Below are 19,340 nucleotides of genomic sequence, written 5' to 3'. Positions count from 1 at the left end.
TCGGGCGGAAGTGATGGAGATATACAAATGCATGAGTTCCGGTCGGGTTTTAGTTCTGCTGAAATAAAGGAGCCTTCAACAAGTTAAGAAGTGTTTTACCCTCTCGTTGTCCGCAACTCCTACAATGTCATATCCTTTTTCGGGCTCTGCCACTTGTTGGGTGCACCAAGTGCTTTTTCCTGTGTCATCACTTCTGGGAATAAATCGCTGTTTGGATGCTTGTTTTGTGTTTGAATCCATCGGTTTGTGTTGCCATCAATCTCCTAAGGACTTTACAAGGTGGGCAAGGGGAGGGAGAGGAGAGAGAGGGAAGGGGGGGGGGGGAGGGGAGAAGGGAGGGGAGGGTTCGTATATTGCACAAAAATGTTAGTCAATAAAAAAATGGCTACTTAAAAACAAAAATGGAGCTCTGTCTACTGTAATGCCATGGCTTCCAAAAGCAGCCTGAATAAAAACAAAAAGGGAGTTATGTTTACTGTAACACCATGACTTGCAAAAGCAGCCTGAATAGCGTTCACCAAGTGGTGGTTCATCATATTAAAAACGGGTGTTTTAACACACCCAAGCTTCCCCGGCCTTGTGACTAATTAATTAAGTACACAGGTATTTATGACATCTTTTGTGGAGCCATAACCAAGCGGCGTAAGCACTCCAATTAAAGGGGTGATCAGGAACGGCTGGCTTGGCAAGCGATAGCAAGCTGATTGCTTCTTATTGAAATGGCTGGTGAATTTTAAAAACCGATCGCAGGTGCAGTGTGTAGTGAAACGTAGGCAACACAAACCGAAACGTAGGCAGGTAGGTGGTCTTTCTGTCTTCTACCGACTCCTCTCCGGCCTTGCACCCCCAGCTCTCTCTGTGCTCTGTCCCCCAAATATTCCTACAGGTCGCACAAGATCTGCCAGCAACCCTCTGATGGTTAAACTGCCGAAATCTCGGCTCTCCGTTCACCTTCACTCTTTCATTCCTCTTTTCTCCCGCCTCTGGAACAAACTCCCTCACTCCCTTCAATCCCACTCCTCCCTCCAGGTCTTTAAAACAGCTGTTCACCACCATCTCTTATCTTCCCCCATCCAAAACCTTGATCTTTTCTACCCCCGCTAATTCACCCCAGATCCACCTTGTTTGAAATTCCAACTTCTTTCCTGGAAGTCCTGGCAGTGTCCATATGTTTTATACCTCTCCCACTGCCCCCTTCCCACGCCCCCCCCCCCCCCCCCAAAGCCCTCGCCCTCTCTCAGATCTCTCGATGTCTCCATGTCTCTCGGTCCCTGCTCTCAAATGTTGTGTTTGTGTCCTTCCCCCTCTCTCCCCATCTTGTCTACCGCTCCCTATGTTATATGTTTTATGTGTCGGTTTGTCTTTCTGTGTGATTAATGTTCGCTCTTTCACGAGCCTCGATCTTGTATACAAAAAAAAAAAAAAAAAATCCAAGTTATAACCCAGGTGTAGTAACATCTCTTGCCCACTGAAGTGCTCTCATAAATATCCGTTCGCTGCTTGCGAGAGGCAGACCTGTGACCATTACGTGCTTATTGACCATTACGTGCTTATTTGCATGGGGCTTGCTAAATTGTACCCGATATTATGTATACTCCTGGTGCCTATTTGTACTTGAATGATGGTTGTCATGTATTCTTTCTAGGTGCTGTTCGAGATTGATTCAGATTAAACTCGGAACAAGAAAGAGGTTGTGAGACTCTGATTTTTACAACACAGTGGATTGACACCCTATCCCATGGAAGTATGCATTAAGTTCAAAATTATTAATTTAAATAAAAATAAACTAACCACAGAAGGAGAATGACAGCCTCGCTTAAATAAATTAATATATACACTTAGTTATGAAAATCGCTAGATATGTTAGATTTTGTCAGATTTCACTCCAGATTTGGACATTTATTTAGTCTACACTCTACAGCATCCAATCCTCATATCCAGATTTTGATGATATGCTTCAATTATGGAATGATTAATCGATCGTGTTTCCAAGGCAAGGCAGGTTTGCATTGGCCGAAACAAAATGGCGGCTTAAGAACCCAGCGACTGCCAGTGGGCTGATCAAGATGGCGGGTTGCCATATTGGTAAGGCTTCTTCGGGTTTTTTCTTTTGAGCACCTCATTAATCATCTTCAAAAAAGGGTGTTATAACAAACCCAAACACCCAGTTTTCATCAATGCAATCTGTCGAAGGTCCAGGTGTATGCATGCAAAGTTTGGGGCCGCTAGGTTTCATGGTTTTGGAGTTGTGGAGGAGACAGACAGACGGACGGATGACAGACACTGCTTTTTTCTTCTTTTTTTTTGTGTGTACAGAGTTGAGGCTCGTGAAAGAGCTAACATTTATCAAACAAACAAATCAAACAAACAAGCAAACAAAGCATATAAAATGGGGAGCGGTCGACAAGATGGGGAGAGAAGGGGAGGAAGCACACAAACACAACATTTGAGAGCAGGGACATCGGGAGATGTTTTTGGAGGGAGAGGGCCTGGGGGGAGGCAGGATAGGTATAAAACGCAAGGACACCAAGGACTTCCAGGAAAGAAGTCAAAAGTCACCTCAAAAAAGTGGATTTGGGGTGAAATTAGCGGGGGTAGAAAAGATCAAGGTTTTGGATTGGGGAAGATAAGAGATGGTGGTGAACAGCCGTTTTAAAGACCTGGAGGGAGGAGTGGGATTGAAGAGAGTGAGGGAGTTTGTTCCAGAGGTGGGAGAAAAGAGGGATGAAGGAGTGAAGGTGAGCAGAGAGTCTTGATTTTGGCAGTTTAACCATAAGAGGGTTGCAGGCAGATCTTGTGCGACCTGCAGGAATATTTGGGGGACAGAGCCCAGAGAGAGCTGGGGGAGCAAGGCCGGAGAGGAGTCGGTAGAAGACAGAAAGACCACCAACCTGCCTGCGGTGATTAAGTGAAAGGCCCTCGGAGATAGCGTCATCGCGGGAGATTCCAATGATTCTGAACGCTTTGGTTTCAACAGCGTGAAGACGAGCTAGGTGTGAGGCAGGAGCACCAGCCCAGAGGGGAGAGCAGTACTCCATTGAGCTGCGGATGAAAGCCTTGTATGTGGTGAGGAGCTCAGGTGTGCCAAGGAAGGACTTCGCACGACGGAGGATGCCCAGTCGGCAACTGGCTTTGGAGGCCAGCTTGGAAATGTGGTTTTCCCAGGAAAGATCATGGCAGATAGTGAGACCCAAAAGCTTGAGTGACAAAACTTCTTGGAGAGGATTATTCAGAAAGTAGATGGGAGGGTTGTCCAGTCGGTCTTTTCGGAGAGACATCGTAAGAGTGTGAGATTTGTCAGGATTGAAAGACATGTTCCACTTGTTTGCCCAGCCTTTTATTATTATAGATTCGATTAATTACTTTCTGATTGATTACGATAAGTTCATTTCCAAAAAGTTAGATTTGGATGAAACGGTGGTGTTTCAGAATGCTATTAGCCAATTGATTCATAAGTGAATTATTTTACGGTTATTGCACACCGCTCCTTTCCTAGTCCATCTCCAGGCGCTGTATGACGTCATCGCCGGTCACTGAAGGGGGCTCGGCGATGACGCGCACTGAAAGGAGTACTCAGTTATCACTCCGGTTGTTTTCTTGTTTGTTTGTTTGTTATACACCACTCCTTTCCTCTGTCAGATCCAGACACTGCATGACGTCATTGCCAGGCACCGAAGGGGGCCCGGTGATGACACGTGCTGAAAGGGAGCACTGAGGTTTCACTTGGGTTTCTTGTTTGTTTGTCCGGGTGATATCTCAGCCATTCATTGAGCTGGGAAGCTGAAATTTCGGCACAATAGTGTGGAAGTGCTTTCGCAAAAACACCATTTTTGGTTTTTTGATTAATCAATCGATTGATCAGTTACTTAATTATTATCGATTAATTCAGTACTTATTTATTTCCTTTCTCTTCTGGGCATTATCTCAGGCACCTAGGAAGCTGATATTTGGAAATTGCAATGACCAAGTGATTTGGCTGGAAAGGAAAATTTTGATTTATTGATGAATCAATTAATCGATTAATTATTTAATTATTTGATTTATGATTTGATTAATTTTTTTTAAGTTACAGATTCGGATGAAACGGTGGTGGTCGAGGTATTATATTAGCCAATTGATTAATTATTTAATTATTTTGTGATTATTATTTATTTATTTTCATTATTAATCTTTTATTTCTTTTCTTTCTCATCTGGGCAATATATCAGGCACCTTTTGAGCGAAGCAGCTGATATTTGGACATGACAGTGACCAAGTGATGTGGCTAAAATGATATTTTTGATTTATTGATCAATCAATTCAATCAATAATTTTTTGATTCATCAATTATTTTTTACATTTTTCGATTGATGTCTCATTCAATTAATTTCCGAAAAGTTACAGCTTCGGATGAAGCACTGGTGGTTTAGGTATGCTATTAGCCAATTGATTAAGAAAATATTTTATGATCATCATTTGTTGATTTTAATTATGCAATTGTAGCGGTTACCGCTGGGTACACACAATCGCCTTGCACCTGCCGAGGACGCGGCCAGGGAGCGATCACCATGCCGGGCTCGCCCAGGTCGCCCGGACAGGCCCAGACGCGCCTCTCCCGGGCATGCCCGGACTCGCCTTTCCCGGGCTCGCCCGAGCCGCCCGGTCTCGTCTTTCCCGGGCATGCCCAGGCTCGCCTTTCCAGGGCTCGCCCAGGACGCCCAGGCATGCCCAGCCTCGCCTTTCCAGGGCTCGCCCAGGACGCCCGGGCATGCCCAGCCTCGCCTTTCCAGGGCTCGCCCAGGACGCCCGGGCATGCCCAGCCTCGCCTTTCCAGGGCTCGCCCAGGACGCCCGGGCATGCCCAGCCTCGCCTTTCCAGGGCTCGCCCAGGACGCCCGGGCATGCCCAGGCTCGCCTTTCCGGGGCTCGCCCAGGACGCCCGGGCATGCCCAGCCTCGCCTTTCCGGGGCTCACCCAGGACGCCCGGGCATGCCCAGCCTCGCCTTTCCGGGGCTCGCCCAGGCATGCCCAGCCTCGCCTTTCCAGGGCTTGCCCAGGCATGCCCAGCCTCGCCATTTCCAGGGCGCGCCCACGACGCCCGGGCATGTCCAGACTCGCCTTTCCAGGGCTCGCCCAGGACGCCCGGGCATGCCCAGCCTCGCCTTTCCAGGGCTCGCCCAGGACGCCCGGGCACGTCCAGACGCCTTTCCAGGGCTCGCCCGGGCACGCCCGGTCTCGCCTTTCCCGGGCAAACGCTCCGGCATGACGTGTTTGAGTGTGTATATATATTGCTGCCCGATAAACGGGCTTTACACAGTGTGCTGGGTTCTGTACGAATAAACATGCTTTGAACTCAACCAAATGGCCTCGTTCTCTCGCCGTCCACGACTCCTAAACAGTTAATCAAATATTGTGCACCTCTCCCTCCCAATACAGTCTCTATGCGCTGCATGGCAGTATTGCCGGGCAGTCTATATGCGCTGCCAAAGGCACCCCGGCAATACCGCGCTAGAGGATGTTATTTATTTATTTGGTATAGGGCGATGTACTTTGAATGTATCTCTACATGTACTTTTATTTACTGTCAGGATGCAGGCCTATTTGACGTCCACGCCATCGGAGCTCTGAGACGTAAACTCCGGAAACTGATAGCACGGGGAACGTTTGCACATCCATATTTGACGAACTAATATTGTAGGTGAGAAATATAAATAGTGTTTGCTGAACTTCCGACGGTACTACAAAATAGAGATTTGCTCATCATTGGGATCACTGCTGTGTCAACCAATTCGGGGCGGTGTATTGGTCTTGCTCCAGCATTTATTAGGCCTCAAAACTCAAAATATGAGAAGAGATCATTACTGATCCGTGAAGATGTAATATTCATGTTTTTCTTTTGAATGGACAATATTGTGCTTTCGATTGAACGAAGACGTATCGATGAACATTTTTCCGAAGAAATTTGGAAAAATAAAATGAACATTAGAGCGAGCTTCTTCTTCGAAAGCGAAGTTCTAATGGATCGAAGGCTTCCGCAGCCTCGTCTGTGCACGGAACTTCTGAATAAGGTGAGGTTCTTCTTCATATTCGAAAATTGACGTTGATTGTCGGCTTTCCTCATCCTCCTGCGCGGTCACTTCTGATGAAAATCGTATGTTCGATGGTATAACGTAATTATTCCTGCTTTATGTGTGTTTGATTCCCTGTTTTGTGAAATACCAAATGCTTTTGTGACGAGAACGGAATCGCATGAGAGCACGTGGTTCAGCTATGGCTGACGAATGAAGTTGTACAAAAACAAAACGGTTCATTCATTTTTGTTTTTCGTTTACTTATTTGATACCGAGGAAGCGCTGTAAAACGTTGATTTGAAGTTGCGAAAAAACGTTGCTGTTCATGGGGAATTAAGATGTTAAATTTTTTCAATGAGTTTACCACAACACAACAACATGCATTTTAAGACCATTTTCCCTGCTAGAGCGGGGGTTAGCCTTGCGGTCCCCATGACAATCTTCTCCATTTTGCCCTATTTTCTGCATCTCTCCTTGTTAACCCCCTTGCCCGCATTTCTTCTTCCACCATCTTTAGCCAAGTCTTTCTCGGTCTTCCCCATCCTCTACATTCATTTCCATCACTCTTCTCAACCAGTCACTTTCATCCTTCCTCAACACATGACCAAACCATCTCAACCTGTTCCTCTTCACAGCATCAATCACAGGCTCTATTCCCATCATCTTTCGCAATTCATCATTTGTCTTCCTCTCTCTCAACGATACTCCGCACATCCGTCGAACCATTCGCATTTCCACCCTTTCCAGCCTTCGTTGCTGCTCTACGTTCATTACCCATGTCTCGCTCCCATAAATCATAACACTTCTCACACATGCAGCATACACCTTTCCCTTCAGCTTCAACGACACTCCCCTCATCAGCACGCCACTCGGTTCCCGAAACTTCTTCCATGCACATCACTCTAGCAACCGTTGCCGAGTCTGATCCACCTTCACCACGTCTCCGAGGTAGCAAAATGTTTTCACACCTTCCAGCTTCACACCGTCTCCAAGATCCAACTCAACATTTCCTCCTTCTGCAGCTCCCTCTGTGCACACCTTACATTTGAATGTAGCTGCCACACTGGTTAATGACCCTCTCAGACCACTACATTTTTGATGAACCCACTCAGCGCACATTGTACATTGAATGGAGTTCACTCCGACACCCTTCCTGCACACAGCACAGGGCCACTTCCCAGTTCTTTCCACCTCACCACATGCTTTACCACTTACCATCACCTTCATCTTTCCGATATTCACCTTCAGACCTTTTGTCTCCATACATTCCTTCCACGTGTTCATCTTTTCCTTCAGTCCATCCATACTTTCTGCAATCAACACCAGATCATCTGCATACAACAACTCCCACGGTAAACCCTCCTTTACGTTCTGAGCCAGCACCTCCATCACAGCTACAAATAGTAGTGGACTTAGTACTGACCCTTGATGCACTCCCACCTTCACCTCAAACTCACCACTGTTCCCATCCTTCGTCCTTACAGCTGTGCACGCTCTTTTGTACATTGCCATCACTACTCTGATCAACCATTCCTCCACTCCTAACTTCCTCAATGCCCATTAGGGTATTCAGTTGTTGGTTGTAATTTTTATATGTCTCTGCGAATAATACTAACTGCACGGTGAAGTATTTGGGAATCATTTTTGTAATCAGAACCATTGTTGTAAGCACATTCTCATGAACTTCCCCTGGCTTCATATTCGCTGCTGTAAGTTTTATTCCTTTCTTTTTATTCTCTGGTTCTCCACAAATGAAACAGAGTTCATCCCAGGAAAAGGCTGATGTTTTTTCTGTTGACAGTAAAACGACTATATAAACAGTTAGGTACCATGTCAGCACCTGTACACAATACCAAACTTTACAATTTTGGCAGCCATTTTGATGATGTCATTTAAGCATGTTCCCCCAGAGGTATTCTGGGTATTTTTGGTTTGTGAACTTGTCAAGGCCCCTACTTTATAAAAAATACCAAAAGTAGCTGGTGGGAAGCTAGTTGCCAGTTCCGCCATTTTAAAGGCACTTTTTGACAATAATCTGCAGCCCTAACAGTGTCCTTTGTGGAAAAAGTAGGTGGGTGGGCGGTTTGTGTGCAGCCACCTGGCTGCTGGTTGCATCATTTTTCTGTGGGTGCGACTGTCGCTGATGCAATGCCTCTCCATAACCAGTTATCTGGTACTCATTTTCCCGACTTCGGAAGGATGACAGGCTGAGTCAACCGCACCTGGCGTTAATTCAACGGGATTCGAACTCAGGACCTTAGGATTCAAAGCCCGCCACCCTAACCATCAGGCCAACACCAGGTGATGTGAAAAGTATGTGAGTTGTTGCTGGCACCCTGAGCAAATTCCAATTTCTACCCACGCTGGCACCCTGAGCAAATTCCAATTTCTACCCTGACATACACAGGGTGTCACATCAGGGGCACGACCGCTTCCTCAGCCAATGATGCAAGGGATATTTTAATTCAACTTCTTTGTGCAATGAGAACATAATTCATCCGAATGATGAGGGAATTCATTCTTCCTGCCAAACACCAAAGCACAATGCAAGATGTTTGCAGTAATCTCAAATGCCAAAATGTATTTGTCAATATGCAAGAGTTTCCATAGAATTGTAAACAAATATAGAAAATTTCTATTCATTTATATTTACGTCTCGGGCGCCTTTTAATATTTATTATCTTTTCTTGTCTTTGACTACTGTGAGTATCAAATCCTCTTAATATAATTTAGTCACTGCTCCATCTACATTTCGACCAAGGTGGTAATGATTGTGGTTTTGAAGAACACGGGCAAGATGATGTGTGGAACCTTTATTACCTGCGAAAATCTAAGATGTTTTCAAGTATATTGGTTGGTCTTGTGCGTTATTCTGTCTGCCTGTGTGTTTGTCTGTATGTCAGTTGCCTGCAGGCCACAATTTTCAACCGATATTCACGAAACTTCACCAAATGGTAGAGTTGATCATAAGCAAGAAGCCATTTGTTTTTGGGGTCAAAAGGTCAACATAAGCCAAAAGTCACCAACATTGACCAATTTATAAAATCCTCCATTTTCATCCGATTGACTTGAAATTTGAAGAGCATTTGCATATCTGGCTGGTCACTGAATTCAACCACCAAGTATTGTTGAGGTCAAATAGGCCAAGTTTCTAAAATCCTCAATTTTAATCCAATTAACTTGAAATTTGAAGAGGATTTGCATATCAGGTCACAGAATTCAACTTCCAATTATTTTTGAGGCCAACAACTTATTTTAGGGATTTTGCAAGTATCGTGCTGTGCACGACATATTTCTTGTTTTTTAGCCGCGACGCAGACGCTGCTCATAGAGTGCCCTCTGCTGTTGTTGTTCTTCTTGTTCTTGTTCTTGCAGAGAAGACAAAACCTCAAAGCTCCACCCATTCTGGGAGAGCCTTCATATAAACAAATATCCACCATTTTATTAACTCGCATAGCTTTGAGGCCTGTTTTGTAGGCCCGTGGTGTCTTCCTCTCTCACACAGTTTTATTTCAAATCAAATTCGATATATCATTTCATTTTTCACAGTCGCTAACATAGTTTTAGACTCGGTTGAAAAAAAACGGGAAGAAAATCCGATGAAAGTTGCCCTTTATAGAACGAAATGAATTCTCAAAGGCCTGTAACTTCAAGTCCATTGAGATTTTTTTTTTTTTTAAATCGCGGCATGGTCAGTCATACACCGCCCGAAATAAGAGACGGGAAAATGCCGAGATATATATATATTTTTAAAATCGCGGCATGGTCAGTCATACACCGCCCGAAATAACAGACGGGAAAATGCCGAGATATATTAAAAATTCGTCCATTTGATGACAATCGTCACTATGAAATATTTAATTTATACGTCGTCACAATAATGTGGAGAGAGGAGCATAGCTTCGTTCACGTGTCGCCACATACGGGAAATTGCCGAAATATATATTTTTAAATCGCGGCATGGTCAGTCATACACCGCCTGAAATAACAGACGGGAAAATGCCGAGATATATTAAAAATTCGTCGCCACACACGGGAAATTGCCGAGATATATTTTCACTTTGCACAAAAATAACATCAAGTAATCGAATCAATAGGAATGTCCTGTGCCTATAACATCGACGTTATAGGCACAGCTGCATCTAGGCATTGTGTAACATCGACGCGGCTTTTGTTTTAATTAAAACTTTTTGTACTTGTTGGTCGGGTTCTGTTTATCCACCAGGTCATGACTGAAATGGAGACCTTCCCAGAATGGCTGCGGGAACAGGGCCTGACACCAGAAACTGCTCAAGCCGTAGTCATGGAGCTGGGTGTTGAGAACCGTAAGGTACTCGAAGCCTGCACCGAGTCATATGCATTGAGAGCTGAGCTCCTCTCACTTGCACAGCAAAAGCTTACTTTTGCAATGTACGGAGAGTTCCACGAGTTTCTGGAGTCTTGTGTGACGCCAGGAGTTATCCAGTCTGCCAGCTCTTCTTCGGCACATATTTTCTGCTCGATGCTTGACCATGTAGGTGACAAGCTTTCTGACTGTGCCGAAAAATTGCGCTTGTTGAAATCTTCATCCGCAATTTCTGGAGTTACAAATGCTCAACTTCAAAGTGCTCATGGTGTATCTGGGATCAGGATACATAATGTTCACAGCCTGCAGCCTAGCGATTCCAGATTACATCCCAACTCTGGTACGTGATGAAGCTTTTTCTTTCCAATGTTTGCCTTCCAATATTTTTATCATAAAAATTTCGATTTTTTTTTGTACACGAAGTTGAGGCTCGTATGAAAGCTAACACATATAACCTAGAATAAAGGGAGCGGGTGATGAGGGGGAGAGAGAGGGAAGCACCACAACAGCATGGAACAGGGACATCAGGAGATCTGTGGAAGAGAGGGGGCTGGGGTGATACACAGGATAAACAAGATGAACACCACAGGGACTTTCAAGAAAGAAAACGGAATTTGAATGGGGTGGATTAACGGGGTTAGAAACGATCGAGGTTTTGGATAAGAGATGGTAGAGAACAGCTGTTTTAAAGACCGAGATGGAGGAGTGGGATTGAAGAGAGTGTGGGAGTTTGTTCCAGAGGCGGGAAAAAAGAGGAATGAAAGAGTGAAGGTGAATAGTTGTCTTGATTTTGGCTGTTTCACCAGAAGAGGGTTGCTGGCAGATATTGCGTGTCCTGCAGGAATATTTGGAGGACTGAGCACAGACAGAGCAGGAGGTACAAGGCCTGAGAGGAGTTAGTAGAAGATATAAAGCCCGTCAACCTGCCTGTGGCGAGAGAGTGAAAAGCCCTCAGAGGAAGCTTCATTGCATCGGTGGAGTCATCAGCAAATAGATTGACTATTTTCCAGAAAGTTGGAGAGATCATTGATGAAGATTAGAAAAAGCACAGGGCCCAGAACACTGTCTTGAGGAACTCCAGTCTGGACAGGAAGAGGAGATGAGGGAATTCCATTGAGAGCAACATGTTGACCACGACAAGAGAAGAAGTACTCGAGCCATGAGTCGAGATTTCCATGGATACCATAAGAGGTAAGTTTGGTGAGCAGAGAGGGCTTCCAGACTGTATTGAAAGCACGAGATATGTCAAGGGAGAGGAGACGAGTGGAGTTGCCTGGTCTGAACCCAAATTGATTACCTGAGATCAGGCCATTGGAGAAGAGAAAGGATTTAATGTCAGAAGCGAAGAAGGATTCCATGACCTTGGTGATGATTTCGAGCAGGCTGATTGGTCTGTAGTTGCAAGGATCTGTTTTTGCACATTTTTGTGTTAAAGCATTGTTTAAAAATTTGCTACAGTTGGGCATCTATGCTTTGAAGTTCAACATCATATTTTGTGAAACCTACCCCTGTACCCCCATTTATTTCTGTTACGATGTTTTTGTCCCCCCGTCGCACCGCGGAGCGAAAAGGGGACTATGGTTTTCCCCTCCGTCCGTACGTGCGTACGCGAAGGATCGAATTCGAATTTGGTGTGTGGGTGCAACACACGTCAAAATCCAAGATGGCCGCCGCCATGTATGTCTGAACCTTGTGAGCGGAATATCCTGAAAAACAAGCGAAGTACCAACTTCTAATCTGGTGTGTGGGTGTATCTACGCATAAGGAAGAACGCCATTGAAAATTGGGTCGCCATGTCAAAATCCAAGATGGCCGCCTTGCGTCTTCCACTTTGTCAACTCATCACTTCACCGACGGGGGACCTCGGCGTAACGCTTGTCGTTTATTGCTGTTGCCGAGTCTTGTTTCGGGGATTATTTATTTAACTTCACGAAAGCATATCAATGGACATCTTTTCAGTCAAAAGAATGATATTTTGTCACAAGTTGTGCTTGTTGGTCCAATTGGAAGATGAAAAGCAAAATACATGGAAAATCGTTTGACGAACAACTCTGTTTACTTTTTTTAAATAACGGCCAGGTTCTCTTTTACTGCGTAAAATATATATTTGTATGGTGGGAGGAGGTTATGTTTTTACCCCTGTCTGTCTATTTGTTTGTGTGTTTGTGAACCTGATCTCAAAAAGTTGACGGATTTGGACGAAATGTGGTGGAGAGGTTGGATTTGTGACAAGGGCAAAATGATTGGACTTTGAAGATCTGGATCGGGTCACTATAATTTTTAAGTGATTCTTCACCATTGAGAGATTGGGTCAAAAACGATACATAATATAATATCTCAAGTTTTGGACAGATTCGGAGGAAACATGAATGAGTTGTGTGCAGGTGATGTCTCTCTTGTAAAAGTGGAATATGGACAAGACGATGATTTATCAGCTCTGCGAGCTTTGGGTTGTGTCTCTTTAAAGGAAGATCCAGTTGCTGTACCTGTGACAAAATGCAAGGCTGACTTTTCAGCAAAACGTGAGCACACATGTGCAAAATATTTACTTCTTGCTCAGGATAAGTTAATATTTTGAAATTGTCTTAAATAGTCTGATGCTGAACAAATTGGATGTTGGCCTCACGTGATTTGTTTTTCAGAACATTCAGGAAGTAAGATTGGACAAATAATGCCGAGGCACTGTTCGGTGGAAAACAACATTGGAGTTTTGAAGAAGCAATCACAATATCAACACTCATCACCTTTACAACACCAATCCAGCTTTCATCAACACAATGCAAAGGTTAAGAGAAAACTTTCAAAACATAAGAATGTCCTCAAAGGGCAAAAGTGTAACGTTTTCAGTAAAGATTTTGCTTCTTCATTGAGCAGCGTGAAAAGACGTCTGAGGCTCCGTACACGAGAGCACCCACATAGGTGCTCAGTTTGTGGTAAAGATTTTGCATTAAAAAGTCATTTGAAATCGCACATGACGACCCATACAGGAGAGCGTCCATACAAGTGTTCTGTTTGTGGAAAATGTTTTTCGAAGAAAGATCATTTGAAAACGCATATGAGGATCCATACAGGAGAGCGTCCATACAAGTGCTCTGTTTGTGGTAAAGGTTTCTCGATTAAACTTGGATTGAAAACGCATATGATGAACCACACAGGGGAGCGTCCATACAAGTGCTCTGTTTGTGGTAAAGGTTTCTCGATTAAAATTACATTGAAAAGGCATATGATGAGTCATACAGGAGAGCGACCATTCAAGTGTTCTGTTTGTGGTAAACGTTTCTCAATGAAAGATCATTTGAAAAGGCATATGAGGACCCATACAGGAGAGCGTCCATACAAGTGCTCTGTTTGTGGAAAATGTTTTTCGAAGAAAGATCATTTGAAAACGCATATGAGGATCCATACAGGAGAGCGTCCATACAAGTGCTCTGTTTGTGGTAAAGGTTTCTCGATTAAAGATCATTTGAAAACGCATATGATGAACCACACAGGGGAGCATCCATACAAGTGCTCTGTTTGTGGTAAAGGTTTCTCTCAAAAAGTTGCTATGAAGATTCATATGAAGAGACACCTGAGAGTCCTTTCTAGTACAATGTGATAAGGGTTTTTATAAGTAAAATTAGCTTGAACTTCCTTTGGATCACCCACACTTGGAAGCACCTGCAAAAGTGCTCTGTCTGTGTTAAGTTTTCTTTCCTCGAGGTTCCTTGAAATTGCATATGTGGGCCCACTGATAGTGCGCAGACAAATGCTCTGTGCAAAATGTTTCTCTCAAAATTGTAAATTAAAATTGCATATGAGGGTCAACATTGAAAGCTTTAAACCAACTCGCAGTACCAGTGTTCCAATACAGTTGCCAAATAGTAAACCGGCCCCAATAGGAAGTAAACATGCCAGATATCAAAACAAGGAAATTCCTCACGATTCACATAATGTTCTAAAAAACCAGTGCATCCAAAGAATGTACCTGTCCAGACGAGATGAAGGTGGTGTTCTGCTGGAGCTCAACCAAATGCACAGAAGGATGACTATACATGGGCAAAAGTACATAAAAAGTTCAACAGACTACCAAATTCAATTTGTACACAAACACAAAGACCATAAACCAGAAACGGTATGCAAACTTCACCTTGCAAACAATTTTCAAGGACAGGTGCACAGTAGATGATGCGACACGTGAAATCGAAACAAACTAATGCAGCCCCACTTGTTGCAAAGAAAGCATTTAGGTCAGGGTTTAGACCCAATTTCTGTTGGTTTTGTGTATTTCGTTTGCCAGAAAATTTTCATTGCTTTCAGTTGCTCGGCCCATGGAGGTAGAGTATCACTCGGGTGGATGCAGATTCTGAAAGTGTTGCAATTTTTTTGTTTGAGAATATTCTGCTGATACGTGTATTCCCACACATAGACCTGTTAGTTTTGTTCGCTTTTTGTGGGGAAAGTTTGGTAAACAATGTCTGGATGAAGAAATAATGCATAATTCATCAATCACAAATCAATGCTGCAGAAAATACGCAATATATTGACAGAAAATGCACTGATTACCAACGATCAGAGCAGAAATGATGTGATGTAAACACACATGTGTACTTAGAAGTTGGGTAGAAAATTTGATTGTTGGTTTCAAATATTGATCTGAATAGCTCCCGTTGTTTTTTTATTAGATTGCTAAAAAGAGAAATAATAAACCTTATACGTGGAATTGATGTCCGAGTGGGTGAATAGACAAACATGGAGCTGATACTTTAGGTTTTCCGCGTTTTGGGTGGTTTGAGGAATATATCTATCATATGAGAACCAATTTTGAACGTTTTTAAAAATATCATGTACATAAGGCAGGTTACCAAGATGATTGCCATGGCAACAGAGACCTCCATTATATAATCAGGTTGAGATAATATCACGAGGAACAGATATAAATGTCCAACGGTTTTTTTAAATATCACGTGCAAAAAAATTAATTGATGGATGATCGGTCGGTGTGACGACGCTCATTTTAATGTCCCTTGTCTGCAACCTTTTCGGGGACAATGACATGAACATAATTGTGATTAAAGCTGTGATTGATAAGAGGTGAAGAAAATAACAATTGCAACAGAGACAACCTTTTGATGTACGAACTTAAAAGACTAATCCATGATTGCAGACTCTCGCCAGGACTTTTGTGTGGATTTGTCGTACGTATTTTATAGATATGCTCGCATTATTATTGCATCGCAATGCTTTATTGGCGTACTCGCATTCTAATTGTCCACACATCACAGAGGTACTCGGTTGGAAACAGTAAACGTGTAAATATTGTGGTCTGAAGTGGTACATTTTGTGTGGACAAATAGACAAACAAAAGGATCCAAATGCTGCACCCTCTCCTCTGGTAATGGTAATTTGCTTCAGTACCTCTCACACTTACCAATCTGGACGGCTTCATGAGAAACACAAAAAACAAATCCCTTGTATGTTTCGAGAAAGATCATGCAACTGCTGACCTCCCTGAGTCATATGAAGCAATAATTGAGTGATAGACTTGATGATGCTCCTGCTAATGATCTACATTTTACACAGAAACTGCCTCCTGCAAAATATTTGGATTGTGGGTGGTGGGCTGTGGAATATCGGTGGATGTGCGGAGTATCGTTGAGAGAGAGAGGAAGACAAATGATGAATTGCGAAAGATGATGGGAATAGAGCCTGTGATGGATGCTGTGAAGAGAAACAGGTTGAGATGGTTTGGTCATGTGTTGAGGAAGGATGAAAGTGACTGGTTGAGAAGAGTGATGGAAATGAATGTAGAAGGAAGTCGAGGATGGGGAAGACCGAGAAAGACTTGGCTAAAGATGGTGGAAGAAGAAATGCGGCGAAGGGGGTTTGCAAGGGGAGATGCAGAAAACAGGGCAAAATGGAGAAGATTGTCATGGGGACCGCAAAGCTAACCCCACTGATCTCTATACTAACTGGATAGGAAGGGAAGCTCATTTTTTGAAGCCATTTGTCCGCCATCTTTGCTCCCCCACGAATCCCCAAAACAGTCATTTACCGATGTATTGTGATTCCTCTTCTTCATTCAAATCGACCGCTGCGGTTTTTATAACGAAAGCAGCGTACGATGGCATTTCATCAATCCTGTAATACCTAATGCTTTTTCAACCCTGCAACGGATTAAAATCAATTCGGAATGGAATAAAATAAAGTGGGAAGGTGGACTTTTCGTAGGAAATATGCTGATAAATTAAGTTCTTTAAATTCCCTCTAATTAAATAAATTAAATATTCTAATAATAAATAATAATATGAAATATTAAATAATTAAATTAAATATTAAATAATATTAATATTAAATATTAATAGTAATTAAATATTCTTCAAAAATTTAAATAATAGGAAAATAGGACTGCGTTTACTTTTTCATGGCTGATAATTATATAACATGGATCTGCAAAATAAGTTGGTATGTGAATACTTGTATACCATATTTGTGGTCAAGTGTTGGTTTTGTTTTGTTTTTTCATTCCACATGGCACAATATTCTTACTGAAGTGAGTACCATTGAAAATAAATTGCATCCATTTGTCAAAGAATCAGAATCAGAAGACTATAGTGAAAACAAACTTCTGAGTTATACTTCTGGGCAGAGAAACATGATGGTCATCGTAAATATTTTTGTGATTCTCCTCCAAGACATGTCAGGATATTGCCAAATTATGATAAATTATAATTACAGAATATAAAATAGCAACATGTGTACACTGTATAATGTGTGTTCTATAATCTCACTGGTGCTTGAACAAAATCAGTTTGGACATCTGCTTCCTGACTTTCTCTCCGGTGATGGCTTCCGTCTCCTTTTTCCCAAGATGAAAGAGTTTGATTCCACAATAACAAGAAGCTGCTATCTTCACGAGGTTGTGAATATGATTATCTTCCACTGCAGTTTCAAACTGGCGTGGGTGCAGTTCAGGAAATAAGTCCATATGAACAGTATTGCTCATAACAGCCATGGATACTGCAGCTGAAATTCCAGATCCTTGAGGAAGATTCCCATTTGTCGTCTTCAGTCGTTGAAAACATTTCTCTGTTTCCAAGCATGTGGCATTGTGGCAATGATGCTTGATGATTATTTCTGGGGGCCCCCGTGGTCTTTCATCCTCAAGAAATTATGGCAACTACCATCTGAAGTTGTAAGTGCTATCGCACAAGACATGATCGATTCTCTTCTTCATCATGCGAACTACATAGCCAGCGATGTCAGGGTTAGTTTCGGGTTAGGGTTCATATCAAAGAGAAAGGAACCGACTCGTTTTTTTAACAAAAAAACAAAACTCTTATGTAAACTGAATAATAACCTTTCAAAAATACAAAAAGATATTTCAATACTATCATGATCATGTAGACTCCAGATCTAACTTGTAATAGTGTATAATAGATACGTACATTGTGTTTTTTCTCCAGACACCTACTTGTAAGGTAAGGCTAACATATATATTTCATAAATTACTAAATTATAGCAAGAAATGTTAATATTGCAAAGTCAGTGTAGCCGGGGCAGAGGGGCACTACCAGCTAGTTACGCAGCGTTGCTTAGTTGTGTGTGATGAGGCAGTAAGCCCGTGGCCGTGCTTGCAGTGGTGATGTTGAGCCTTTAATTGGTTTGAGGGGAGTTCAGTTTACTAACTAGACTAGTTACACTTACAATTAACTTACAACTCCCGTTAACGCCCTTTCATCATTACACACATCTTAAGGCACGGGACTACACCCTCCATCATGAACATTTTAACTTACCTGTGAAAGGTTAATCCTTTTTCTCTTCTTTGCCCGTGCTCATCCCGGTTCGTACATCCATACGCTGTACAGGACGGCATCTTTCCTCACAGTGCTGTCTAAAGTCAATTTGAATCGAATGTTTTGTTGAAATTTCGATTAAATTATTTTATAAAATATAGCAGGCATTGTCTTTTGATAAAGACAATGAACGGACGCAGATTTTCTGGGGGAACCAATATGGCGACGAATCTACTTCCGGTGACTTCACAGCGAATGGACCGATTAGCGTTGATTTGGCGTCGAGCCTCCAATCCAGTTAGTAGAGAGATCAGTGTATCCGACGGGAAGTCACGTGTTCTGACTGTGCTTCGGGGGGACCAATCGGCATGAGGTTTGGGATTGGTGGGCGTGTCTGCTTCTGGTTCGGGTATCTGGATTATTGATGAGTTTCCTGAACTTCGTACCTCCCTGTCCGGTCATCGGCTGAACACCACCATGTCTTGTCTTGGTCGTTCACCTTGCAACTTGTATGCGACCTTGAGACGATTGGTTTTGTTATTTTCCGTTGGGTATGAGGGGGTATACTTCCCACACACATAGCAAAAGCAGTCTGCACTGTTAAACGTCTTGGATAGACGTTAAACAGGCTTCCCATCTGCCAGCATCCGTTGGTCGACGTTAAAGATTGTATGGTGCCCTGCGAGAAGAGTAGGTGAACTTTTGCCAGCACCATGAAGAAATTCCAAATTCCTGCTCTAACCAGCAGAGGGCACTACATTGGCGGCACAGTCACACCCTCAACCAATGATGCTAACCCGCATCCTTGGGCTCACATGAAGATCAAAGTGATAATAATTGATAATATTGTCATGTTCAGGGCTGGTTAACCTCGGCCACTGAACAGATGGACTGAATTGGCTGTTAACTCCCTCTGACAGTCAAACAATGTCAGATTCGCGTGCGTGTGGGAATGCTAGGAGAGACACGAGGCTCTTATAATCTTAACGGGGTTTATTTTCTAACAACAAAGGGAAGCTTCACCCGGCATAGGGTATAACAGTGGAATATGAGCGGGGAAGAAAATTGGCAAACACGGAATGCGACAGATAAATAAATAATTATATACAAGATAATAAAATAGCTCCAAAGGCACCACACACCAGACTCAAGCATAGACGGGGAAAGG

The 19,340-nt window shown here is 43.0% G+C and overlaps 1 protein-coding gene across 1 annotated transcript in view; it reads left to right on the top strand.

The window, feature by feature from the left end:
• Positions 1-5,945: 5,945 nt before the first annotated feature.
• The window catches only part of LOC137429875 (uncharacterized), a 59,016-nt gene continuing 45,621 nt past the window's right edge, over positions 5,946-19,340 (top strand). Inside the window, exons 1-4 of the mRNA XM_078779506.1 lie at positions 5,946-6,046; positions 10,275-10,734; positions 12,779-12,916; positions 13,037-13,981. Coding sequence (XP_078635632.1) covers positions 5,954-6,046; positions 10,275-10,734; positions 12,779-12,916; positions 13,037-13,981 — 1,636 coding nt within the window. The 5' untranslated portion in view covers positions 5,946-5,953. The remainder of the gene's footprint in view (positions 6,047-10,274; positions 10,735-12,778; positions 12,917-13,036; positions 13,982-19,340) is intronic.

The sequence above is a fragment of the Myxine glutinosa genome, chromosome 6, assembly GCF_964187855.1.
Source record: "Myxine glutinosa chromosome 6, kmMyxGlut1.1, whole genome shotgun sequence".
Taxonomy (NCBI): domain Eukaryota; kingdom Metazoa; phylum Chordata; class Myxini; order Myxiniformes; family Myxinidae; genus Myxine; species Myxine glutinosa.
This window is presented reverse-complemented; position numbering and strand designations above follow the sequence as displayed.